Genomic DNA, 20,383 nt, shown 5'->3' with positions numbered 1-20,383 from the left:
ATTGTCTTAAACAATACACATTCATGTGCTGATGAGCAAGTAGTGAAACAAATAACCTTACCATTAAGATAGAAGAATTTCCTATAGTAGTAGGCTCCTAGGTCCACATGCTCCACAATGTATTGTTTGCCTTTTTCACTGAGAGCGCTGGGGCTTTCCTTTGGTCCCTCAAGAACTGCTACTCCAGCATTTGAGCAATGTGTGCTCACAGACGTTTCATACATGTTTACGTCCCCACTCAGAGTTCCTGAACCATTATTACCCGGTCCACCACCCACAAGTCCATGATATCCTGCTCCCAATCTGCGCCTCCCATTGCAATCGGAGCCTATCTCATTGCGGAAGCAAGGACAGTTTAGCAGCATTTCATTACTCTGTTCATCCAATGCATCCAAACTAGGACTGCCCCTAGAACTGAGCTCCTCCTGGCTTCCACTGGGAGAGCTGTAAGGCAGGCTGTGCGTGGATGAGATGGTGGAGGAAGCCGAGGCTACAGCAGCAGCAGACGCACCTGTGGTGGTGTTTTTCCTCTTGCATGCAATCTGCCGCAAGTGAGCAACTTCATTGAGGTCAAACAGAATACTCTGAACATCATAATGTGAAAAGCCTTTTTGACACACCCAGGGTTTGAAAGGGGGTGAGTTATCCTCTGTCCGGGTGTCCTCCAGGTCAGATCCCGCTCGTGGGGAGTCTGACTCACCTCGGACATTCCGAAGTTTGCGGAATATGGACTCACCGCCAGTTTCAGATTTAGTCCTTCTCTTTGGGGGCTTATCTCTGTCCTTGCCTCTAGGAGTCTGCCCATCTACTGCATCCACCTGAAGCTCAATAAAAGCCTGTTTAGACCCAACAGTCAGCATGTCCTCCAATTTCTCTGGAGCGGGGCTACGCTGGTCAACTTTGCCTCCTTGATAGCCCTTCAGCATTTCAAAGAAGCTCTCTCCAGATGCTCCATGCTGATCTATTGAGGAGGTGCTACCATATTCACGATGAAGAGGAGACCATTTGACCACTGATGGTGGGCCACAATCCTCTCCACTGTCCCCGCTGCCTTCCATCTCACTGATCATCATGTCACTGTTGCTTCGCTGACGGATGCGTCTTTGTCGTGGGGTTCTCTGTGCAGGACCCCGATAGTCCCCTGGGGCTAGGTAACGGGTGTCCGGGCTGTAGTTGTTTGCCAAGACCTGGGCTCTATTTTTCAAAGTATTGTGGATGTTACGCAGCATTGAAGAGTCCTGAGGGCTCATTATAGATCCCAACTTAATGTGACTTTTTCCAACAGGGGGAACACTAGTGGTTTCAGCCTCTGTAGCTGAGTGCCATACAACCCCTGAAATATCTTTTCTTGGTGGCCAGTCAGCCACTCGAGCTCGGACACCCATTTTAGGAACCCCTGTGCTCAAAGTGGAATGGATATTGTCTGTGCGGGTTGGCACAGCCCCTCCATTGACCATACGGAGGTGGCGAGTGTAAAACTCATCAGTAGCGGGGACAGAACCCCCAGCGGTGTGCTCCATGGATGGGCACTTGAGACTGGTCATGCTACCAATGCCAAAACCTAAAGGCACTTAACAAGGAGACAAAGATGTCTCCGAGATAGGATCCTGTTTCATTGAAATGAGAAGGTTGATTGTCTGGATCAACAGTTGAAGAAATGGAAATGGGAAAGGCCAGCCCACCTTCTTAAAACTCACTCCTTCATTGTGCTTCAGCAACTCAGTTTCCACTTATAATTTTTCTAAATCCACATATAGACCTGAAAAGAAAAAATAAATTGTTAGTACATACAGTATGTTAAAAATTTTGTTTTAATTTGTTTCCACAACTAACAAAATTAACTCTTGCAATTATGAGATTAGAAAAATGAGGCACAGGATAGACAAGCAACCGAACAGGGGGTGGCGCAGTGGTTGTGTAAAAATTAAGCAATGATACTTCCTGAGGGTGGACGTGACTGTTCCTACTTGTATTTTTTCTGAAAGGAGACAGGGAGTTTAAAGAGTAGAGTGGTAAACCCTAAGCTCTGTTTACAATAAATTAAAAACTTCAATAGCTACTTTTACAATTGGTAACAAGAACTCAAGAATGCCATTCAAAGTCCATTATGCAAGCTTCATAAAATGTCATAAGACCACATGACATAAACAAGACTTAACAACAGCAGACTGGTTAACAACAGGTGAACAGAAAAATGTGGAATTAAAACTGTTCAACATTGTCCAATGGGATGTTTTGATATTTCGGAGTTCTTATATGATCTTTAATGAGCAGGCATATACTTTACAGGGGCTACTATTGATATCTTGACAGTACAACGATTGTTTAACAGCAGACTACATGCTGTGTAATTGTGGCATTTAAGACCAAATGTGCATTTGGGTTAGTAGGAGAGTACTGCACACCTTTAACTCAGCTTAGAAAATAACTTTCTCGTAGCAGGACAGTAGTTATTGTAATATGATTTTTCATGTTACAAATACAGAAGATCATTTCATGTGTTAACTAGGTATTTCTTTCTTGCCATCACAAGAGGTATCAAGTGTATTTTTCATATAACTGAGACATTGAAGTCGTTATCATGAGAGAAAACACGAGGTTAATTCCATTTCATTAACACATCTTAAGGTAAGCAGATAAATATGTACTTCTTTATTACTTGACAATTCTTTATAAAAACTACTTAACAGCTGAATAATGTAAACTTCTTACAACTTTTTTAATGAATATGTGTGAAGCTATCAGATGTTTCCTGTGTCTGGAGTGCAAGAGATAAATAGATGAAACCCACAAACATATCTGCAGAACAGAACATGGGACATTTTTTACATTTTTAGTGATGACCCTTTTACTAGATAATAAAAAGTCACTGACGTGTTTGAGTTCAGATAAAGGGGCTTACTTCAACCAATTTCAGAATAGGCATATAAGGAGAGACATAAAACCTCAGCCAAATCCAAAATGAGTTGTCTTCTTTTTCCTCGAAAGTCTGAACAAAATGATGCCTTTGGCATAATAAACTAATTTGTCCAAAGAGGGTAAAAAGATGACTAAGCTGACATTTTAATAAACCTGTCCAGGATTTATGTCACAACCAAGATTAAATAATGCTCTAAACATCACTGGTTTGCTGATTCTTGACATGTCCGAAGTCTCTTTGCGTGTCCATTTAATAGCTAGCTTTCTTTAATAATGCAGAATTACAATTTTCTATCCCAAGCTGTGCATAAAAAGCAAAGAGGCTCTTTAAAAGTCATCTGAGAAGTGTGTGATGATCCTCTGGCTGGCAAATCAGGCCAATTTGGCAGTGAGACACTTGGGGAGATAAGGATTTGCACACTGGCTGTGGCTGTGATCACATTTGCCACCAGCTATTAGTGTGCTGTGATTGGTCTACAGCACAAGCACATTCACACTAAATTCCAATATCAGCCATTCACCTGTGCTTCAACAAAAAATAAATAAAAAGATCCTAAGGGGGAAAAAATCCTAGCTAGCAACACAGAGACCAAATCAACTAAGAGACTGGACAATATCAACACCAAAATACAAGTCAGGAAAAGAGTGGAGTATCTTAACTTAAGCGTCAACATCCAGCAATCAACCCCAGAGTGCATTCTGACAACAAACCTCTCAATACGTGTTTCTAATTCAGCAGGAAAAACCTTCTGTTGCTGTTTCAATGTTAACAGAGAAAGATCAGTTTCTCTGTCTGTCACACCATCAATCTTTTCAGTTTTTCCACATTCCCACAGGACATTTTGTGATCAACTGATCCTGTTACCAAAAGAGTTAATTTCCTGCCATTGTGACTTCTGACATCCAAGCTGATCAGTCAAGGAAGCATGAGATGAACAAAGCACTGAAACAGATACACATAAAGGAACAGTAATATAATTACAAATCCACAGCGATACAAAACTTTTTGCAATGATTGTAGGGATGAAAAACGCACAGAAAAAGTGCCCTTGTTACAACTCTACTTACATGTCTTACAAATGTCTCAGGTAACAGGGCCTTCTAGGGTCATTGAGACAAAACCCATTTGAATTATATACATTAATCATGACATTACAGGCAAGCAACAGTCAGTCAGTCAGCAAAACAGTGTGACACGTCACAAGCAAGTATTTCACAACTGAGTCACAAAAATTAGAGCAAGAACAAGTTCTGAGTCATCATCAACATACAGTATGCAGTGCGCTATGTTCCCCAAGCCGGGGCCTCCTGGGGGGAAGCACAGTTGCTGAGTTAGCTTGGCTAGCTGGCGTCCTGGGGAGAAAGGACAACATGCAGCAGTTAAAGGACTCTTTATCCTTGGTTTCCAAACAGAGGGGAATGAAGTTTCCCAGTAGACTGGCCAAGTGTCTTCGAAGTATAGACAAAAGAACCAGAGGATTGCCCTACAAGCTTGTAATTACTGGGTGGCTCAATGGGGCTAAGGGGTTGGTTGGCTGACACCACTAGCTTTCAAACAGGCCAGTGGCTTTCGCTGTCTCCTAATCTTTCCATGTTTGAAAGGCTGACTAGACTTTCTGAGAACAGACACAAAGGTCTCTCTGTCCTGGCTTTAGTAGGACCAAGGCCTCAGTCCAATATAGTGAAGTCTTTGAGAACTCCCTGGCATGGGAACCTCTAGTGCTGTGTACATGAGTTCCACCAGGGAATTCAAATGATCAAACCTAAATATTAAAAGAGTTATGGCATAAAAGAACTAAAGTTATACATTTGCATCAGCACGGGACATAGAAGAACGGCTCACCTGTACAGGACAATCCTTATAACAAGAAGCAAAGTGTAACCCATCTTAACATGACATTGACAGCAGCACTAACAATGAATATTCATCATTTCCCTGTGTCTGCTTTGCTCTTTGTTTAATGTAGAATCCCTCTTCCTGTATGTGGCTCTGGTTAGGACCTAGGCACAAACCTTTCCATCTGATTGACCTAATCTGTGAAAATGCCTTCAGAGAAAAACAAGCAGGCCTGATGGCAAACAAGCGAAAGCAGCATCACCCTACTGCGAGCAAGAATTCTGGAATTCCACCAATTTCAATGCAGGAAGTGATGAATGTCTGTAAAAGGGAGGGAAGATAAGTAGGGCATGTTCAGGCAAACTCTTGGAGAGAAGTGCAACAGTAACAATCCAAGTAAGAGCACTTGTGAAACACTATGAAACATGTTTACCCTGACTTAACAAATACAGGCTTGTCTCTTTTCTCTGACTTCTACTGATAGTTGTGATCTATAGAATATGCGCTCTGGATGAAGAGGTATACCAAAATGACATGACCTGAACCGATGATTTGTTCAGTGACATTACATGCAAAGCAAACACCATGTGTGGTCGAACCACGCCAAAAACACGGTGGCTGCATATCAACATTCATCATCACGACTGTTCTGTGATGCGCTGCTGCTCTGCTTTGAGCCCCTTGATATCCCTGCAGCACAGTTCATCGATTAATAGGCATAGCTAACCACTTGCAAAGAAAATTTCACTCACAACCATACACAAGAAGACAGCTCTGGAAGAGTGCCAGAATATATTCATTGCCTCTATCTTCAAGAGAGTGTCCTCCATCCTTTCTCGCTTCTACTGCAAGATTTTCAGGATTTACATGGAACGGACAGCATGGATAAATAAGCACCTGAAACACTATGAAAAAGTTCATAGTTAGCAGTGTTCCTCCCATTTTCAATACCATTATCTGGGTGGGCTACGAGTTTGACAATGAAGGAATTTGTGCATTTATCCCCACGTCACAAAGAATTGGAGTAGAGCCAGCAGAGGTTACTATTTCTTAAGCTATAATCTATTAGTTTCCCCATCAAAAGAAAAACACTTACATTTGACTAATCTAAAGCTATACACAAACCATCAGTAATGCCTAAATGCATGTCTTCCATGATCTATATGAATCCTTGATCTTCTGCAAGTTGACAATATTTCATGAAAGGATGACTTCTAAAGCTAAGATTTAAGCCCGTCAGATTTTGAAAATTGTACACAGTATATTGACAAGAAATGCAGGCAATGAGATGCTGCCTGAAAAAGAATGCAAAATTCTAACAAGGTAACTGCCTGGTTGCAGCAGTCAGGAGCTGAGGCTTAAAAGTAAAAGTCAGCTCTGGGCTGCACTTTCCTCTCCCTCCCCTTTACGCCGGCCTCCATTCCAAGGACTCCATTAGTCAGTCTAGTCATGATGAACATGAACAGGTACACAGAAGCACAAAGGTTCTCCTCTCACACATACAGATGCATCAGAAATCTGAATATGAAACTTCAAATTCAAGTGAAATTACAAGCAAACAAGCCAATTTGGCTCATAAGAATAAACTCCTTGAGCTCATGGGACGAATGCTATTTTTGGTAAGACACAGCAAACTCCTTTTTGTTTTGCAAACATCAAAGACAAAATTCTTCTGTTTCTATCCAACTAGAGATGCTATTTCTATTTCTGCAATACCTGTCTCAATATTACTTTTTCTCAGGAATTGCATGTTTGAATTGCAGCCTCCAGCCTTTGTAGAATCATATCAGGGCTGCAGAATACTAATAGGCCAGGCAAATTTCTCTATCTATTCACTTTACATTTATGACAAATAAGATGTACAATTAAAATGAACATTGTGGTCATATCTAAATGAAAGCCATACAAACAAATGATTCACCTCTGCATTAACATTCCTGGATTGATTGGGAGGTAAAAACAGACCCAGTAGGCAGTGTTTCCAACTAGGAAAGACTTTTTTTTTTAATCTCCAAGCTATGTTCATGATTGAAGAAATAAATTGTCCTCTGTGTCTGCAGTATATTAGATTTTATATCGCTATCTCAAAAGTGGCCATGTGTGTTTATCTGACTGATAATGTTAGGCAAATACTATAGTTCCGTAAGTGCTGGTACGTGTCTGGTTAAATGAGTATATATATAAAATAATATATAATGATTTATTTGTCAGCAATACACTTCTCCAATAGTTTAACATCAGTGACACGTTACTGACAGAGTGCCACAAAGATAAGGGTGCTAAACACTGCCATTATATTATTTCTGTTTTATCATTTTTTCCCCCAAAAAACCTCTTTTTCTGCTCTCCCCTCACTTGTTCAAGCTGTTGTCACAGTAACAGAGGTAAAACTGAAAAGGTAATAAAAGTGGCAGAATATAAAGTAACTAAAAATTTAAATTATGACTAACTCTGCATCTGTTCATGAATAAAATCACATCAAAGCAATGTAATTTTATTCCTATATATCCATATACTGTATCTCTGATGTATGGAATAAATTAATCTGCATTTTCCTTGCTTCTTTGCTGGAAAGGCAACATAATTTAATATCAAAAGGCATAACTTAACATAATCAAGTTTCAAAATGTATGTTGAGAAAATTTAACATGACAACTCCTCCTCACTCCTTCCCTACACAGAAAACATTTACAGCTATATCCACAAATGGCAAACAGCAAAGCTTTTCCAAGAAACCACCTGCACAAACTTCTTCAGTTGAAACAGATTTGTAATTTATTTGGGAACGTATTCTCCATGACTGCAGATTTTAAAAACAACCACTAACTCTTGGAAAACACTTGTCGCTGACTGCTTGTACTGGCAGCTACTATAAAAGACTGTTGTTAAGGTAGCTATATATTTATTTATGAAGTTATTGTTTTGTGACACTGTAATACACAACGCTGCCATGAAATGTGATTTTACCTGGCAGAAACCATCACCTGGCAGAAACCATCACCAGGCTAAGATTATCTTCAGAAGCAGTGGGAGCACTTCCCATGAGCCTGTCTTGTTTGAACTGGCCAATCCATGGTGTTAAAGGGGGAAATTCCTCTTTTCAGTCTACAAAGGGTAAAAAATGCCTTTTGTAATACCTGACAAGCAGTCAACCAGCATGCAAAAAAATGCCCCTGGCTCTGTTGGGGCTTGGTGTTCGAATGTGTGTTTTGGGATGCAGAAGTTTCTATCAAGGACTGAAATGAAAGGGACGAGAGAGTAGCAGCAGTATAATTAACAGTGTTGATGCAAGGAGGAGGGCTGAGTGAATAGTTAGTGTTTGCTGTCTGTAATTGAGCCTCTCCACGTGTCAGAAGACGGGAGGACTGGGGCTAAGCCAGGGGGTTCACCAAACATTTCCATGCCTGCTTTTTTCTTCCCTGTTAGATCTCATGCAGTCACAAGCAAAACAAATAAGCTCACACCCACAGTCCTGCTTACACAACATATGTATCTTGTATGTTCAGCTTCATTTCCACAGGGTGAATGTCACATCACTGACAGCAGCATTAGAGCTGAGGATCTGTAGGAAAGTTTGAGCCCAGATGAACAGAGTGGGTTATCAGACATCAATAAAACAGTGAATTAGATCATAGTGTTTCGATTGGGCAAAGGTTCAATGAGATCCATCAGTGTGTAGCAGGCAGCACTGGACGCTGGAGGCTAGGGGTGTCCAGCGGTCACACACAGCCTGCCAGGGAACCATGCTGTGTGTGCCGATCAGTGACTATTGGTCACTCGCCTGGTGCCCATCTGTACTGGGACATAAGTCAATAAGCCTTTTACTGCTTTGGCCAATGGCTACAAACAGTGGAAGCGAAATGCAAGCAGTCGATAATATTCCTTAAAAACATCATGTTCAGAGACAACAAGCGCACAGAGTCTCCAATGGACTGCCCATCATATGTCCCTAATGTTCATTGGAAAGAACCTGATCAATGTTAAATTTCAGCCCTGTTAGTAATAGCTTAGAGCTTTGGGGAAGCTAGTTCTACCTAATTAGGTCAAGCTACAACTACAACTTTTTTGTTCTTATAGTTTTCTGACCATCTGAGTTACCAGGTCCATATTGCATTAATATTTTAGATGATGTTTAGATCACTTTCTAAATCTTGATTACCAACCAGTTGGTTGGTGAAAATATTGAACTAGGGAATGATTGTTTAGCTTGAGGACAGGGTGAGAGCAGGAAGGTCTTTACAAACAATCTGTATGAACAGTAAGGTCAGTCAACAGCAGCGCGTTGAGTTCTGACAGCAGAGGTGACATATACCTGTATTATTTGGAAGCTCTCTCCACTGGCCTGTCCAATGACATCTGCTGCCTGATTGTGGGTAGAAAACAAGGCTAATCACAGGAGAACAGAAAAAATAATGAGACTGGCCTTAAAAAACACACAATTAAATTAAAACTAGAAAGCAGACAGGAAAAACCAATGCATAAGGATGAAAGCCTTTCATCAGTCATTTAGATGTAATATAACATATGTGTCTAGATTTGAGATGTTTGTGCATGTGATTATATTGTTGGTAGTTCTCTACAGTCCTGTGACCAAATACAGCACACATTTTTCCTATCTGGATTCATTAAATCTCTGTTTCTGGTGAATTTTAGGGAACAGTACTTCCGTATTTAGAGTAGTAATGAGATTTAAATGATCTCAAATGGTGACTACAGATTGAAATTTAATAAAACAATGACTTATAAACAGCCTCTCTGAACCACTTTTGTTAGTAGCTTGAGGACTACCTGTAGTTCCCAGTCATCTATCATGACAGCACACAACGTAACATAAATCCATATTATGTGATGATGCTGAAGATTTGACCACCAACTCCATTTGAGGAGTTGTCCCTATCCTGGTATTTATATTAGGATGGGGGTTTCAATGTTTTTTTAGATAATAGCAAATTGGATTTTAAGTCTTTGTCTTGTGATCTGCACCCAAATTGACTCAATATTTCATGAAATCCTCCTTGACTCAAGATCCAAAGAATTTCATCAAAAGCTTTTAACAACTTTTTGAGATAGCTTGAAGACCTACAAACAAATAAATATAGCTGATCTCATGACAATTCACAGCTGTTGGCAGAGCCTTAAATCATAGAATTACCATCTATGTATCCGTGCCACAACAACATTGGAATTGCTGCTAAATCACAGATACAGTACATTAACTGAAAGCTGAAATCAGATAACAGCCTCAGAGGGAAAATGAATGAAAACACTGACCGCTCACAGTGAACTCATGGTGGTGCTGAAATTCCATTTTAAAAATCAAATACTTTGGGAATGACAGGTTGGTTTGTTCATTTCAGGGGTGTTTTCTGGACAGGTTGTGACAAGATGATATTGAGCTCTTCGTTCACACATTTTGGGAAGGGTTAGGACCGTGTTAAACAAACAAGAGAATAAGAATCCTGAGCATTTACCGCAGGCTGTGTGAAAGTCCTCCCATCATGCTCTGAGAATCCTTCTGAGTTCTTTTTCATCAGTGCTCCCGGTCTATCAATCCGTCAACAGCTGCTTGGCGAACAAATTAACACCTCTGCAGCAATAACAACAAAACACATCAACTAATTTGAGTGCTCAGATGAATAGGTGCAGCCAAAATGGTATAAGTCTAATGTTTCCCCACAGACTGACACTGCTGACAAAGGAGGACGTGACAGAGGAACAACGGTCTTAAAGTACAGCCACACATCCGGAAAGACTTGCGTCAAGTTGAAAGCATCATTAATATCCCCCTTAAATGACCAATAACTGATGTGTTCCCCCAAGGCATTTACTCTGTCTAGTGCACAAGATGTTCTGTACGAGTCTGTCATGAACCGTTTAATGTGTGTGAGGATGGCGGTAGAAAAACAAGAATGGGACCTTGCCAGGTAAGCAATTTAATAAGGAAGCACAAAAGGCTGCAATACTGTGGATGGGGGAAAGCCTCAGTGTGACCTGAGGGCTGGTGCAGCAAACAAAGGCTTATTATCTTTACAGGAAAACCTCAGGGGGATTCTTCACCAAGCCTCTAGAGAAGCATGGATGACGGTTGTCCCCTGCAGCCTGGAGGGCAGCTTAGTTCTCCAATTGACAAACTCGGTGTGAAGCGTCAGTGCACCACAGCAATGAGCATCATTTGTAAGAATTAACAAATATTTTTCTAAATGTACAAATCTGCACATAGAAAGACCTTGAGGTCACACCAGTCGCAGAGCAAAGAATTCCACATAAACCCCTTCTATTAATTGATTTTGTCCAGTACATATCCCTGAACCCCTCCCCTCCTCGTATGAACATAAAGACTGCAATAAGTCAGCTAGTGTTGCATAACACCAATGTCCTGCTAAATCACTGTCTATGCCGGAAAATTACAGGGCAAACGTGCAAAGAGTGCTGCACTGCATGCACCCAGACACTCCAGCTAGCTCTGCAACTAAGCTTTATCACGCTTTGCTTCTGAGCCAGTTCCATTGAAGCCACATTTCATTTGAAGTAGCAGCCTAGGGTGGGTGCAGTGCTTTTAATACTCTTAATGCCATTAAAAACAAAGCAAAACGGTGGTGTTAACACAGCAGCTAAATACAAACAAATTAACATCTGTTTTATTAATTGCACAATAGACAGACTGACAGTAATACATTCTCACAAGTCACAGGGGTGGAATGCATTCCACTATTGGACTGAAGCCTTTAATTTGCTTCGTCCTGATTGTTTTCCTGACTAAAGTAATCATTTTATCGCCTGATCTAGATCCGTTAAAAATGAAACAAAGAGTGAACAGTCCAAGAATGGTGGGTGGGGGGACCAAGATATGTTAAAGAACAGGTTTCTACCTAGCAGCAAAACTCACATATGAGTAATATTTCTCCCAACATGACAACAACACCACCGTACTTCCTCTAACAGTAATAACAGCTGAACAAAGCACCGGTTCAGACAGATACACAGAAACATTACAACATATTAATTTAGCAAATGTCAAATTTTGTACTTGGATCATACAACAACAAATCCATTTTTTTATATTAACACACATATCCGCTTTCAGTTTCCAATGTGCTTCTTGTGAAACAAAGCTGGAGGCAGGGTATCCAGGAACACATCAATGAAACAGACAGGAAACAGGCAGCAGCAGAGGAAAGGCATGGAAAGTAGTCGCGTTTGTTATTAACCAACTCCATCTGCCCTTTGCACCTGAAGCAACATGGACGAAACTGTAGCCTAATTCATCACACACTGTATAACCTAATCATTTAACATCATTATTGGGTTGTTTGTGCTGAGGTAATAACACTGCAGCGGGAGCTGTTCTTCTGCACTTCAGTCTGTCCATCTGAAACTCATATTAGTTTAAAAACTCATCTGCATGGAGCAAAGGAAGCCTTTTGCTTCACAGTGGAGTCATTCTTCACTCAGCAAAGCAGGAACTCAACGGGTGGAAATGGATTCTTCATTCCAAAGGATGTGGAATTTTAGAGCAATATGGGGAAGATTTTTTTTTTGAGTACAGGAAAGAAAGCTTAACACAAACTTCAACAGGAATGCTTTTACTGTTTCAGGCGACTTCTAACGAGAACATTCAGGAGGAAACCTCGAACGGTGTACTTTTACTCCAGCATTCCTGTTTAAGTACACATCACATTGCAAAAGCAGCTCCTGAAATCAACAAAACGGTTGTAAGCATGAGCACTAGGAATGAGGACGAGCTGAACGGACCTGTCTATGCACTGAGATCGGTTTTGAGCTCAGCCATGACCAAGCCCTAACGCATTCCTGTCTACTTCTCGGGTTTCTGTCCACAGGAGGGACACCAGCAAAATCTTTGTGGTTTTTGAATGTGGGATTACTTTCCACTGCTGCCCACACAGGCTTTGTACAGGGCACGGGCCAGGAATTCTGCTTGATTTTTTTGATTCATCTCTGAGAAGAGTTCTGTAATCGACTCCAAACAGCAAGCACGCCAAACACATAGTTAAAGTACTGGCCAACATGTCTAGACAATACCAAGTATGTCATCACAGCATGGCACTGAGGAATAGCCTGGAGCGACATGTCATCGTTATGCCAGATTACTCTACGGAAAAGTTTTTTCGTTCACTTTTCTCACTTGACACCGTTTTAACGAAGTGGGTATTTCTTGGTCTGTGTCATGGTGTGCTATTTTCGGCATGTGTGGGGTTTGATGGGAAGCATAAAACGGGGAATTACAGAGTCTGGTCACAGCATGAGTGAGGCAGACCTGCCAATGTTGGGAAAATATTTTGATTAGCACAAATAGCGTGACTGTAATGCTGAGCTAACATGCTTTGCACACTTGGTCATTCACCACTTTCACTGCCATATGAAGTCATTCAACGTTTGATTTGTCCAGGGTGAAAGTGAAACGTCACACATTCCGTAGAGGCTAAATGAACATAAGTTCACGCTAAATGAAGAGACACTAAAATGCAGGAACAAACAGCCGTTATTGGGAGTGTTTCTACAATCTGACATCAGCTCAGCAGAGGCCGAACTCCAGGTTCAGACCTGTCTATGAATCATCTTTCACTGCACTAGACTATATATTACACAGCAAGTAGGAAAAATTTCATAGAGCCTGCCTAAAATTATGTCTATTTAATAGCTATTGTTGAATAAAATATGCTTGTCTACACAAACAAATAGCCTGAAATTAGTTGATTTCAATCCTCCGATAAAAACAGACATCTATTTTTGATATTATGGCAATATAATGTCAATTCTGAATTAAAAAAAAAAAAATTCCATATTATTTAATAATCAGATAATATAATCAGTTCCACAGGCACACATCAAAGAAGCCTAATGGAATTCAATTCAACTGAAAGAAAGTATCATGGGACAGGAGCCTTTTCAACCGCAGATTAGTCTCAAAATCACGACTACACAATGTTTAAAATGTATGATTTTGTGCAGACACAGGCACACACACACACGCACACACACACACCTCCTCATAAATTTCTGGCTAATGTTATTTCTTTGGCATGTACACGCTGTATCTCCCTGTTATAATCAGCTCCTCTCTTGTCATTACCACAAAAACATCAGTAAAAACGGCGATAAGAAAAGTCACACTTAACCATCTGCAACACAAGCAACATAACTCCATCTTGTTTTGCGTGGCATCACATAAGCTAACTTAACATGACATTAGGCTAACATACTCTATCTTCCTGTAGCTGAACATTCTGAAAGCTTATATATTGGCAGGTCCACTGTGGGTTTTGGCTTAGGGCTAAAATTTATTGCACAAACACATTTTGGGTTCATGAACATACCACAAAATGTAGCATCCTGTCTTTCAGGAATCCACACCATGATCGATAGGAGCGCTGTGCACCTGTTCCTGCTGAACCACCTGAGTTCACGTGAGTCCTAAAGAAGCTCCGCATTGATGATTACAGAGTCCAGATTGCCAAGAATTTCTGCAATGTCAGAATACCCTAAACTCTGGAGCAGATGGGGTGAAAAGGAGGGGAATTTTCCTTTGTCTGCATGACTCTAGTGTGGTACAGTGTGATGAAAGGGGATTACATCACCACTATTGTAGCATCCGAGCCCTCTGCTTTCCCCTGTTGGCTGGTTTACAGTGGACTGTCCATTCCAGACAAAGACAGACCATTCACACCCTTTAACCAGCAGGAAACACAAGCCTGTGGCCACATGTCATTACAGGCAATCTCATTAACACTCGAGTCACCAGGAAGAATGATACTAGCAACCTCCCACAAGAAAAAAACACACAAAAAAAAGACACTTATGACTATGGGCTGACTAACACTGGTCAGACACATCACACACATCGTGACGGTGTTCCTTCTTTTCCTTACAAAGACAGGGGGATATATTTCATGTTGTGTCAGGCCTCATGACTACGTGACTCATTTTTGTGTCTGACACAGATAAACAGAATTGGGCCTTGTGGCTGGGATCATGTCGGATAATCCAGGGCCGTATTGCAAGGTCTGTTTTTGTCTCATCTGTCGTTAGTAACAGAGGTGGCACGACAGTGGGATTCACTGCACATTACCAAATGTTAACATAAAAAAAGCTGAGAAATTCTGTAAGTTTATAACCAGAAAGTTGTGACAGTAACTTCACGTTACAGTTTATGATTATGGAAACACTAATGAACCAAAAGACCGCACCTAGTGTCCATTATTCGCATTGTCACTCATCAGTATGTACCAATGAATCCTGGCCATAGAACACACTATGTGATGTCACCATGACGACACTGCTTCACTAAGATCTGACTCATGCCAGACTACAGTAACACCACCTAAGTTCTTGGATTCTCGTGACCAATATTGTGAGTGATCATCAATAACAGGATTTTCCATTACACACATGTGGATCTATTTTCTGGATAAAACCTCTTAGGTGAATAAGCAAACAAACACGCGATCACGTGACCTCCATCAACAATAATTCTTTAAGAATCATGAGAAGCGATCCATGATAACAACCTCATGATTCGTTAAAAATGTAAACTGCTATTGCAGCATTTCATAATGGCCACTTAGCATAATTACAGCACACACATACCACCGTGGCAAGTTTTCAAGCAGCACAATGCTCCCCTTGTTGTTTTTTCTTTTATCTTTGCTCAAGCTGCTCCCTTCGGGCCAATGCACAGGAGACAATAGGAACATAAGCTCAATTTAGCAACAGGAAGCATCCCCCCAGCACGTTTGAAAGACTCTACGACAAATGAAGTCCAAACAATTGTTATTATAACATGAGGAGTATGATGCATTAATGAGAAAATAGCAAATGTCCTTCAGTGTTTTAATAAATCAGGGGGTGGATTATTTATGCAGATGAAAATTTTGAGAATCAATGGCTTTTTTCGAAGGGGACAATTACACTTGCACATAAATTTAAAAAGCAGCATGAATAACTCATCACTGAAGTTGCCTTATCAACGACTTGTGGAAGCTTGTCCCCATTTCAGGCACGTCTAGAAATCCATTCAGTCTTATCTTAACCTGGAATGGTATTTGGTCAGTAGTATAAAACAGACAAGCTGGCCTTCTGTGGTATTTCTGATCAAAACAGAACACATGTGCTTTGGAATATAAAGTTGCTACATTTGAATTAGAAACACCCTCTGTGAGAAATCCCATAGAAAACGGCCAAAAAAAGAAGTCCAATGTGGAAATAATAGCTGTGATTTTCAGGGGATCAGGACTGAGCTCGGACTCAGATATAAACTGAAGTGCAGCTGAATAATCAAGTCATGCCCACTGCAGGTTCACTAAGCCCACCAAGAATGCTAAAAATCCCCTATCCCTGTCCTAAAACTGAACTCCAAAGCTTCCCTCTTCCACTTGACAGACACCAGGTCAGCTCACTGTGGAGCGGACTGGTTCCACTTCCACCTCCATATTTACATCTGGTTTGCTACAGCTGGTGTTTGGTAAATATGCTCGTTTTGGACAATGTTCTCTTTGAACTTTGAAAGGTTGGCACTGTTTCCTGGTTGACATTTGTTTATTTTGTTTTGCTTTTGCTAGCACTTCATGTCTCCACCACAGTGAAGATCAGTAGGGAACAGAACACGCTGTGTTTGCCCAAAGTGGATAAAAAAGGCTGGTGCTCTCTGATACGCGTTTCCAGACTATCCCCAGGATGACAACATCATCTGATCCAAAATGTCACGGCGACTGATAGTGATTTAGACCCAGCTGAACGCCACCAGGTTGGATCGGTCTGGTCAGCGACACGATGAAACATGCTATAAAAAAATAAAAAAATAAAAAGAGCAAGACAAACGTGACACACACAAAAAAAAATCACCTCCGTGCTGCAACAACTCCGGCGGAAAAAAATATGCATGTGGTGATCAGTTCGCATCCTGAGCTACTGTGTGAACCGTAACACCTGTGAACCCACCCAAAGCAGCGCTGGGAACAATGCCCTTGACACACACACACACACACACACACACACACACACACACACACACACACACACACACACACACACACACACACACACACACACACACACACACACACAGACATATGTGTTGACAGCCCCGGTAACAGTGGAGCAGACACGTTTCTTACCGAGTGCCCTTCGCCTGCCAACAGAACCGACTGGTTATAAACGACTGCACTGCTTACGCACCTACACACACACACGCGCGCACACACACACGCACACACACACACACGCACACGCACACACACACGCGCGCACACACACACACGCACACACACACACACGCGCACACACACACACACACGCAAACACACACACACACACACACTCGACAGATGTTAGCATGAACAACAAGCCCTCACGCGCTCAGCACTCACCTTTCCTCCTTTCTGTCGCGAGCCCAAAAGGCTTTTCCTGCTTTTGTTTCAAATGTTCGAATGTTCGTCTTTAAATAAGGTCCAGTAATTCCAACTCACACACCGCGCTGCGTTCTCCTTTACCTCCGCGGGAAACGTGTTCGGCCCGGGTTGAAGAGATAGATGTCCCCGCGTCTACCTTCGAAGGCAACTCGGAAGTTTGATAGAAAGTTACGGCTTTGCGTCGCTGCGCTATGCAGCTGCTGGAGAGATGAGATCATCCATGCAGCCTCTCTCTCTCTCTCTCCCTCTCTCTCTCTCTCTTTCCCACACACTCTATCTCTACCTTTCTCTCTCTCTCTCTCTTTCTCTGTCTCTCTCTCGCTCTGTCTGAGTCTCGCGAGAAAGCATTGTGGGAAAAGAAAACGTTTCCCTGGCAACGGCGCTCACCTGTAGTGGGTGGACGGAGAGGAGGCAAAACGAAGAGTTCTCACTATTACGTAAAAAAACCAAAACAAAACAAACAAATAAATAAATAAATAAAAAACACTAAGTATTGATCCGCACAACAACAGGACACTATTAGTCTGCTTTATTTTTTTAGCTTTCATTGTAAAATGTAATGTTATTTGACAACAAATGTGAAATATATCTAAAATTAAGAAAACCTACGACAAAAATTCTCAAAATTTACTTATAACGTCATACAAAATGACTTTTTGTGTGATGACTAATTGTTATTTTTCAGGTAACAGTAATTTATTTAAATTGTCTATAATTAACTTAAATGTGTCCTTCACCTTACACAAATTTGAAAATGAAGAGCTAATTATTATCCTACGGGGATTAATAAAGTATATACATTCATATTCTTCGCAGTTTTATTGTATTATTTAAATAACTGCAATATTTTATTAATTGAGTGATTCTTCTGTGTCAGATAAACGATCTTTGGTTGTATTTTTCTCCAAGCTGTGAGTGTAAGGGATCAGTGCAGAGGATGGGGAGGAGGCCTCTGGTATTCTTGCCCCAATATTTGTGTCTTTCATCAACAACCTTATTGAATGTAAGCAGTAGACTATTAAACAACAAATAATTAAACCAAAATGTATGTGTTGTGGCAATACATACATTCAAAAGTGATATGTAAAATCAGTGAGTCTGCCTTTACTGAAATAAAGGGGTATCAGGTGAGTGAGTGTTGTTGCCGTGGTCCCTGTAGCGACTGCCAAAGACATTACAGTACAGCCTGGCCTGTGCAGCCAGAGGCTCTGACATCATCAGCTGATGTAAATGTGAGTGGATGTACAGAAAACCCACTGCTAATCTGCAGACCTTGCAAACATTGTACAGTGTGCAGAGTAAATTAAAGCTGGATAAGAGCTCATTAGGCAATAGCAAAGCATAATTCAATGCCTGTTTCAGGTGCTACTGTGGTTGTAAAACATTCTTGTTGTGGCACAGGCAATGATCTTATATGCAAATGTGTGGTTTTAAAGATTTCAACGAATGGAGAAGGAATCAGCAGGATAGAGGAGGGAAGTTGCACAGCAATGTTCTGAGTCATTTTAGTACATTTTGTGTGCAATGACAATATGCATTATGATTCCGGATTCTTCCTACTGCATTTCATGCCTCATTACTATGCCCACGCAGGGCTGTATTAGACATATCTATTTTTGCCAACCTTGCATCAGAGGCACACATCTATGTTGGAAGCGCCTCACTGTTTGAATGGTCCACTTAGAACAGATCGAGAACGTTCGGTTTCGGGATTTTATTCGAGTGCAAATGTTTTGTGAGTGTGTGTGAGGTGAATTTTAATTTGTAAATGCATGGCAGAAGTTATCTGCTTAGATAATCAGGTCAGCAACACCATCTGCTGGTCACAGTTAGCACAGAACAAGAAACAAAAGGATGCACTGAAATGCTTTTCAAGGGGAAATGTCTATGAAGCACACCCACATTTAATTAAATAAGCAGAGAAAATCCTTTTACATATATTTATTTAACCCCACCACTACTCTTGAGCTCTTATAAGACATCAGATAATATTCCCTCAGCGTTTAAGAATATCACCCTCATTAAATAAGGCTTAAAAGTGTGGTGGACAGTACGGTAGTCTTGACTATGACTGATGAGAAGTCATTTAGAGGTGGAGGCTATTATTAGGTCTTAGTTAATCTTAACAGTCTCTGAATGTCAGGCTCAATATCAATGGTGGGAAATTTTTTGCTGTATCGTTTAAAGGGCTCTCCTTCAGGCCCAATGAGAAATTTCTCAAAATTCCAAGAGATGTCCGTCCTGTTGATTGGACTCCAAATCAGAAATCTGGGGTCCTGTATGAGGGAGTGTGGGTCATCATCAGGATAGGGGAGCTTATCTTTAAGATAGGCGAAGACCGGATGAGTGTTTGTTCCATTGACGTCACACTTCTCAAAGATAGTGAAGTTAGGCTGAAAGCCTCCGCCTGGACGCACATGCTGCAGGGAATTCAGGATCTCGCCATTGGAGCAGTTCTCCTGCAAAACACAAGCATTCATATTGTTCTGCTGTTTAATACACTGCAAAAAGACTTCAAGCATCCAATACTTTTATCAAAAACAAAAGTGATTAAATTGTATTTGAAAAATCACCTTCTTATGACTACAGTCATTGTATTCTTATGAGTAATTTTATGAGTGAATTTAATAAGAATCTCAGTGGATGGTGGTATTGGGATTGTAAAACACAGGTAGAAAACTAATTTTATCTGGTATCTGACCTTAATCAAGACCAGGCATTGCACTAGCATACTGAATTCCCCGAGGAAACTCTGCTGCTCAACTAACCTGATATCCAAATTGGTTACATGGAAAACCCAGGACCACCAGCCGATGGGGGTATTTGCTCTGGAGTTGGTTGAGCTGGCTGAAGTCCCGGGTGGTGGTTCCTCAGAGAGAGGCCACATTCTCTATCAGGACCACCCGTCCTCTGAACACATTGAAATCCGTTACGCCTCCCTCCAGCGTGGTGGCCTTCAGGTCGTAGAATGTCTTGGCGATGAACGTCATCTCAGCTCCTGTGCTTCCACACTGGAGGCAGGCAGGATCTCATCGTATGGGACTGTATCAAACTGCTGTAGTCACCTGACCAGAACGCTGTTTTTCACTGGTGTCAAATAGCTCTGCAAGTAACTGATACATACCCGACATGCAATACTCTTTACAAACGTAAGAATGATGCACTAATTTTAAAATCATACAAGAACATGGAGTAGTTTTAA

At 41.1% G+C, this 20,383-nt stretch overlaps 2 protein-coding genes across 5 annotated transcripts in view; both read right to left on the bottom strand.

Moving 5' to 3' along the window:
- Positions 1-17,427, bottom strand: part of LOC137610521 (signal-induced proliferation-associated 1-like protein 1) — a 35,219-nt gene extending 17,792 nt beyond the window's left edge. For 3 of the 4 annotated variants that reach the window (XM_068338121.1, XM_068338122.1, XM_068338124.1), the window contains exons 1-2: positions 17,140-17,427; positions 62-1,759 (exon numbers count right to left, since the gene is read on the bottom strand). In XM_068338121.1, coding sequence (XP_068194222.1) covers positions 62-1,544 — 1,483 coding nt within the window. In that variant the 5' untranslated portion in view covers positions 1,545-1,759; positions 17,140-17,427. The remainder of the gene's footprint in view (positions 1-61; positions 1,760-17,139) is intronic. The other variant, XM_068338123.1, reaches the window with a different exon arrangement.
- Positions 17,428-19,286: 1,859 nt separating this feature from the next.
- On the bottom strand, positions 19,287-20,171 carry gpx2 (glutathione peroxidase 2). Its single transcript, XM_068338126.1, has 2 exons — positions 19,950-20,171; positions 19,287-19,640 (listed from the first exon to the last, which is right to left on the bottom strand). Exons 1-2 carry the CDS (start codon positions 20,169-20,171, stop codon positions 19,287-19,289), a joined length of 576 nt encoding a protein of 191 aa, XP_068194227.1.
- Between the last annotated feature and the right edge of the window lie 212 nt (positions 20,172-20,383).

This window comes from Antennarius striatus, chromosome 17 (assembly GCF_040054535.1).
Source record: "Antennarius striatus isolate MH-2024 chromosome 17, ASM4005453v1, whole genome shotgun sequence".
Classification (NCBI taxonomy): domain Eukaryota; kingdom Metazoa; phylum Chordata; class Actinopteri; order Lophiiformes; family Antennariidae; genus Antennarius; species Antennarius striatus.
The sequence above is the reverse complement of the archived record's forward strand: the minus strand, read 5'-3'. Positions and strand labels throughout refer to the sequence as shown.